This window comes from Serinus canaria, chromosome 7 (genome assembly GCF_022539315.1).
Source record: "Serinus canaria isolate serCan28SL12 chromosome 7, serCan2020, whole genome shotgun sequence".
NCBI lineage: Eukaryota > Metazoa > Chordata > Aves > Passeriformes > Fringillidae > Serinus > Serinus canaria.
In genome coordinates this window covers 14,328,956-14,335,865 of record NC_066321.1, presented here as the reverse complement: position 1 = coordinate 14,335,865, position 6,910 = coordinate 14,328,956, and the positions used below count along the sequence as shown (strand labels likewise).

Below are 6,910 nucleotides of genomic sequence, written 5' to 3'. Positions count from 1 at the left end.
GGGTAAAATGGTGGCAATGCTTTAGGGGAGCTTTTGATACTAGAACAATCTGCTAGGTGACTGGTGAAAGTTGCAAGCTTAACTTTACTGCTTCCTGCAAGCAGAGCTATAATTTTTTATCTTTTTATTAGAATTTTCTTTGCATGGATGTGGCAGTGGGGCCCAGCACACACATTCAACCAGTTTACCCGGGCAAAATACCTAGCAACCAGTGACGTTAAGCCCCTAAATGCTATCTCAAACTGAGCTTCACAGCTTGGGACGAGAAGTGCTATTCGAGTCTCAGACGTCTTGGGGCCGCTGGAAGATTTGCCCAAATGTCCCAGCGGCAGGAATATCCCTGGAGCTGCTCAGCCAGGCCAGGCCCTGGTCCCCAAACACGCTTGGTAGCTCTTGGTGGCTCATCCCACTGCCCTTCCCGGTGCTGGATTTGACCCTGCCCCACCGCCCAGGCAGCCATCACCCTTCATTCTCCCACTCCCCCCGATCTCCCTCCTCCTCTGCCCCTCTTCCCCTCCATTCACCCACCAGTATCCCCGTGCGCCCAGAGCAGGGCGGGAGGCGAAATCACCCCTTTGCCCCTGCACTGAGGATCGCGGGTTGCCAGGGCTGCGCTAACAATGCAACCCGCAGCTATCTCGCAGCACATGGAGCTGGCACAGCCACCCTGTCCCCGATGGACACCCTGTCCCCGATGGACACCCCGGACACCCCACACGGCCGAGCCCGACCCCCTCAGGCAGCACCGGGGGCCGGAGCCGCGCGGCGCCGCAGCCGCCACCAGGCGGCGCCACGCCCCACCCGCGTTCCCCTCAGGGCCCGGCCGCTTGCAGCCGCAGAGGCCCTGAAATGGAGCTTTCCGTGCAAAAAGTTAGCGCTGCCTTCAGCTACGGGCTGATAAATCACATCCCTAAGGACAGCTGGAGCTGTATACACCTGTATAAGTAGCTACAGCTATGCACAGATACGGTCATAGAATTTTACACCAAGGATGTTCTTTATATTAAATATCATTGTTTATATTGTACTGTTGTACAGGTTTTACACTAAAAATACTAGGAAGAAATTCTTCACCGTGAGGATGATGAGGCATTGGAACAGGCTGGGCAAAGAAGTTGTGGATTCCCCAGCTGTGGGAGTGTTCAAGGCCAGGCTGGCTGGGGCATGGAGCAGTCTGGTACAGTGGAAGGTGTCACACTCTGTCACACACAGGTCGTGTTTGTTCCCCTCCAGCCCTTGAACGGGAGGGTGGCCCCAGGCACTGCGGGCTCTGGGCACCTCTGTCACCCCCAGCCCTCTTTGGGTGGCACCTGGCTTGGAGCACCCTTGTGCCTCACCCTGCTACTCAGCATTCCCCCCCATAGCATCAGCTGAGCCACCTCCAGTTCACCCCAGAGGCACTGAACAGGACAGTAACTTTGCTACTTTTCCCATGTTCTTCAGCCTACATCCTGCCCCCGATCATGCCTGTCCTCTTTCCCCTCCCCTGCAGCCCCCTGCACTCTGCCTCCTGCGCCCAGTTTCCTGGTGCTCCAAATCAGAAGGGGAAGAAGCCCAGTGCTGCCTCCCTTTGGGCAGTCCAAAGGGAAAAAAACAGCAAGCTGGATGCAGGATGTTAGGGCCAGCAAAGTCTCTCCTTCAGTGCTGCAATTTTAATTGAATGTATTGTGGTTTGGTTTTTTTTTATTTTATTTTATTATTATTTGCCTCTCTGTGATGCCCAAACACTGAGCTCTGCTGTCACACCCCCTTTGGTAGCACTTCTCACCTTGGGAGGAGGTGCTGGACCTCTCTCCACAGCTGCATGAGTGGACCAGCTCTGGTCACACACAGAGCCTGTACCTCCCTGCACTTCCCAACAGATTCTCAAGGACCCATGTGTGTAGCAGGAATATAGCCAGGGAAAGGAGGAGTGACACCAGTTCCTGCCTGCCCACATGACGAGGGCCAGTAACAATGAAAAGCTCAGCTCCTGTTACTGCCTGCCATGGACAAAGGATGAACAGGGACAAATCTGCGTGTGATAGGCAAAGAAACGTTCTGCGAGCACTGTGCAGGGGAAAGACAACAGTTTTGTGGCATCCTATTTAATTTATTCAAACTTTATGTAGCTTGGCTTTCTTAAAAGGGAAGAAGGCAAATAAAAAAACTTCCCTATTCCTAAACAAAACAAAGTACAAACTGCAGATGAGAGCCAGCATGTCCAAGTTTTATATGAAAAAGCAGAACACCCTCAGATGTTAACAGACAACAAGTAGCATTATTTTTGCAGTCACTTGGTTTTGCATGGAGGTGTGTTTTCTTCTTTCATTTGCTCCCATTCATACACATCCACATATGCCCATCCCCAACTTTCCAAAGGGGGCTCTTCCCCAGTCTCCTCCACTGCCATGTCCAAACCTCTGCAAAGGCACGAGGGCCCAAATTTAACAAAGCCCAACTGCACCCTTCACACTTCAGATCTGAAATGTTGGTCCAAGAAGGGGGACAAGAAACAACAAACCATTTAAGAAAAGCCTGAGACATTTACTCCAAGGAGAGGGTTTTTGCAATTGCTCTAATAAGGACATCCATATTAAAAAAAAAAAAAAAAGAAGAAGAAAATAATAAAACCTCCTTGCTTAGGCAATGGGGAAGTTATTTATTCTCAGCATCAGTGTGTTCTGTACAGAAAGAAATCAACAGGTGAATTAACAGCAGAGACACATCTCTCTTCAGCATGTCCAGCACAAAACTTCTCAGAGCACCTGGAATCACTTGGATTTCATCTATACAAATGTGTATATGGGCAGAGGACTGTGAGAGTATGTGAGAGTGTGTGTGTGTGTGTGTATGTGTGTGTGTGTGTGTGTGAGTGAGGGCCTTAACAAAGCAAGATATATACTGTAATTTACTTACAAAAAGAAAAAGTAATGTGCTGAATAACAGATGCTCACTTCAGTCCCAAGCAAAAATGGAGGGACAAGGGCAGCTGCTTGGGAACGCAGGTTTTAGATGTTTTGTTTTGTTTTTTCCTATCTAGAAATAAAGAAAAAAAATGAATGAGAGAAAGAGAGACATTCCCTGGCTTGTTATCCTAAATCTACACACGCATCCTTCCACCCAGCCTCGGCAAGTTCATTTTAGCTCCCTCGGCATAAGCTGATCCTAAGAAATACTGTGCAAAAGCCCTTCAAATCCCTTGGAAAAACAAGCATTTAGCTTTGCTATCACCCAAAGGCCCCATGCTCCCACACCAGTGGCTGAAGCTGGGCCCCTGTGGAGTTGGCTGTGCCCCAGCACAAGCAAAGGAAGCACCCAAGAGTTGTTGTTAGGGGGCAAGGTGGCACCTGTCTCATCTTCAGCCCTTTTCCTCACTGCTGCTTCCTTGAGGAACACATCCCAACTGTGGTGATATGTTCAAGCTGGGAATCCAGGGTCTTTCTTCCTTTCCTCCCTCCCACACCACATCCCATGCCAGGACTGATGGCTGGGCTGCGGCACAAGAGACTGACTGGCAGGACACAAGAGGCAGGTGACAGTATTTACAGTCTTTGGTCTTGGGGAAGAGAGAAAAAGAGGGGGAAAGGCTGGGCTCTTTCAGTTTTTTTACCCTCTCCCACTCATAGCAAGGGGTTTTGTCCCCTGGGAGGGGTCAGGGAGCACATGGCACTCTGTGCTGGAGGGTGTAGAAAGATGCCGCAAAGCAGCAGGGAGGGCAGGGCTGCAGGGCGAGGAGCAAAAAAGACCAGTTCTCTGGTTTATGTTGGGTGAAAGACTAAGAAAGCAGTCCCTTCTCCTTGCAAACCCCCCACCACCTTCCCCTCCCCTTATCCCTCCCCTCCCCAGGAACCAGGCAGCTGAGGAAGGAGGGCAGCACCCAGTCTCTTCCAGAGCCTTAAGAGACACGCTGAAACCCATGTAAAATCCAGCACTGGGGCCACAGTGAGCCACCTCCAGCCAGCAAGATCACATCTGTCTACTGGCTCCGCAGGGCGTGTGCTCCCCGGTCCTCTTGCTCATGGGCTGTATAGAAGAGGTGGCACTCGGGGTCCCCGCGGATGGTGGGTGCACCCTGGATCACCTTCCCATGGATGGGATCCACGCACCAGCACTCGCCACGCTGCCCATTCACCGACATCTTGCACTGCATGGAGAGGGACAGGACACGTGTCAGAGTCAAGAGAAGGACAAAACAAACCACTTCCCAGAGGTCACCCAGCCCATAAGCCCCACCACTGGCAGAGCTGGGGTTTCTCTGGTGATCTGGCACTAGTTTAGATTCAGGCAAAATCCATGGGATGCAGTACTCAAACCCCCCAGGGCCTATGCTGCACCAGCAGTATTACTCCAGCAGTCCAGGGTGAGGGCTGAACCTCTTTCCCCAGGGGCTGTGCCAGGGGCCAAGAAGCCAATTCTAATGAACCCAGAAGGACAAGTGTCCCTGAAATACATCACTCTCTGCCAACTGTGCATGAAAGCATCCAAAGAGACAAAGATCCCATGGGAAAGAGGGGTGAGAGAGACTGACAGAGAAGCTGTATAAGATTCTTCTCACCTGCAGATGAGGCTAAACAAACATCAGATCAAGCCAGACTCCAAAGCCAGAACAAACAGAGATTCACTTATCCCAGAACAGAGGCAGGGACCATGGTGTATCTGAACCTGGCCTCTGTTCTCCCAGTCTTGTGAGAGAAAAGTTTCTTGGTCTCAATAGTTATCGTCCTCCTCTTGCCCTGCAGTGCTGCAGGCACTTTGAACCTGATGTTCATCCCTCCAGCCCCAGCAGATACATTTCTGAACAGGTTGTAGTGGGAGATGCAGAGGTTACTCCAAGCAGGCCAGTGCAGGCTGATTTGTTCCTCAGGCACAAGGAGCAGCAGAGACTGTTTTTATTTCTGTGGCACACAAAGCATCACCACAGTGTCTGGGCTCATTCTCCAGACATGGCTCATCTTACAGGGAATTTGCCACCTCTGCTCCATCTAGCCCTTCCAAGTGTTCTCATGCTGGGAGATCTAGCCAGCCCACGGGGCTCTTCAGGGGTGGATGGGTGAGGGCCCAAGTGGGACAATAGACAGGAGAATGGACAGAGGGAGATTCTCTCAGAGCATCCTGGGTTTTGGGCCTTTTTAATTTAATGCATCTGATGAAGTGGTAGAAGTAGCCCCAAGTAAAAGGCCTAGCCATGAAAACAGCATGGGTCCACTCCAAAGGCTCAGCTAGAAGGAATCCTCAAATCCAGGTACTATTCACAGATTACTCCAGCCAACCCTGCACCAGCTGCTGTTCCTACTGTTTTTCTCGGCAGTTTTTTCCCATTCCTCAGCCACTGACACCTGGTGGTTTTGCATGAATGAAGCCAGAAGTCAGAATTCAGACACACAAGTTTTCTGAGTTCTTCTGGGTCCCTTCAGAAGAATAAATACCTTCAGAAGAATGCTGCATCCAAACCCCCACCCTGCCTGGAAGGAATCCCTGGAGCTGTGGGACCAGCCTTGACTTGTGGAGGAAAACCAGTAAAAGTACAGTAGAAACCTTCCTGACTCCCAGAAGCGCCTTCTGCTTTGCCTGCAAGACTGGTCAGTATTCAGTCCCTCTCTGCTTTTCTCCTGCAGCAGGGCCCAGACAAGACAAGATCTGGCTCAAAATTCAAGAAAATAGACCTGGACAGATAAGCAGGTCTTGTGGGGAAGAAGAACTAAACTGATTCTCCATCTCTGGACTGCCCACAGCGGATGTGCAGTGGATGTGAATTTCATCTCCGCTTGCAAAGTAGTGGCTGCAGATGCATATGGGCGTAACTAAACCTGTCCATGCCACGTGCAGCATTTTCTATTTACCCCACACCTCACATCATACACAGGTATCAGCCCAGCCCTGACCTATGTATGTTCTGTGACTGCACATGGTGGGGACAGACAGTGAGCCACAGCTGCTGCTGGATGCACAGACAGCCCCAGAGCCCCAACTCTCCCCACTTACCTGTTTGAGATTGTACAAGCCATGCTTGTCACAGTTGGGGATGTGAAGGGAGTAGAGATGCTCCAGGGGCCCTCGCTCATCTGGCAGCCGCATGGTGGAGATGCGTTCCAGGACCTGATCCAGCTCCTGCTGACAAGGGGTCTGAAAACAGCCCAGAAAGCAGAAAAAAAATGTATTATCAGGACAACGGTACCGTTCAGCATCAACACTGTGGACAATGGTAACACCAGTAGGGATGAACACATGTTCATCCCTAAAGACACAGGTTTGCCACTGGGTCCTGATCCAGAGTTCACCTGGAGGCACCCAAAATCAGAGTTGTGCATAGACATGCACGTCTCCCATATACCTGATGTGGCCAAGAGCCAACATAATACCAGGTCCCAAGTCCTGGATACAGAGGAAAAATCTCAGAGAGGCTACCATGGCTCCCACTGGTGGTGGCAAGTGACATGAAGCAGGGCTAGTCCGGACAGATCAAGAGCGTTTCCATAAGCACAGCCCAGAACACACACCTGTGATGTAGTTTTGGCCCAGAAGTACAACTCAAAGGCATGTGAGACTCCATGGGAGTGGAGAGAAAGACCTGGGAATGGGAGTACCCCAAGCCAGCCTCTGGAGGCATCCTACTTGCTCCACACCAGCTCCCAGACAGGGCTTTCAGCCAAGGCAGTGTGGTTGAAATATGTCGGATGTGAGCCCAACTGAGTCCACACCTCTCTGCTTTTGCAGTGGGTGAGGTTTTGGGGTTTTTTTGCAAAGGAGCAGCAGCAGCGTGTGAGCTCTTAGAGTTGATGGTGCCTACATTTTATTTCTAACTTCTGTTTTGCCTAGTCTTTGGAAGGCATGAGGACTCTTTTAAAGCTACTTTCTGTCCCTGTGCTCCCCAGATATTAATATTCTGTATGTTTACAGGAATGTACATTGTGGACCCTTTGGGGTGGGT

General features: G+C 50.9%; 1 protein-coding gene across 2 annotated transcripts in view; it reads right to left on the bottom strand.

The window, feature by feature from the left end:
* Positions 1 to 2,188: 2,188 nt before the first annotated feature.
* Positions 2,189 to 6,910, bottom strand: part of IGFBP2 (insulin like growth factor binding protein 2) — a 55,034-nt gene continuing 50,312 nt past the window's right edge. For both annotated transcript variants that reach the window (XM_050976966.1, XM_030241850.2), the window contains exons 3-4: positions 5,965 to 6,105; positions 2,189 to 4,126 (exon numbers count right to left, since the gene is read on the bottom strand). In XM_050976966.1, coding sequence (XP_050832923.1) covers positions 3,959 to 4,126; positions 5,965 to 6,105 — 309 coding nt within the window. In that variant the 3' untranslated portion in view covers positions 2,189 to 3,958. The remainder of the gene's footprint in view (positions 4,127 to 5,964; positions 6,106 to 6,910) is intronic.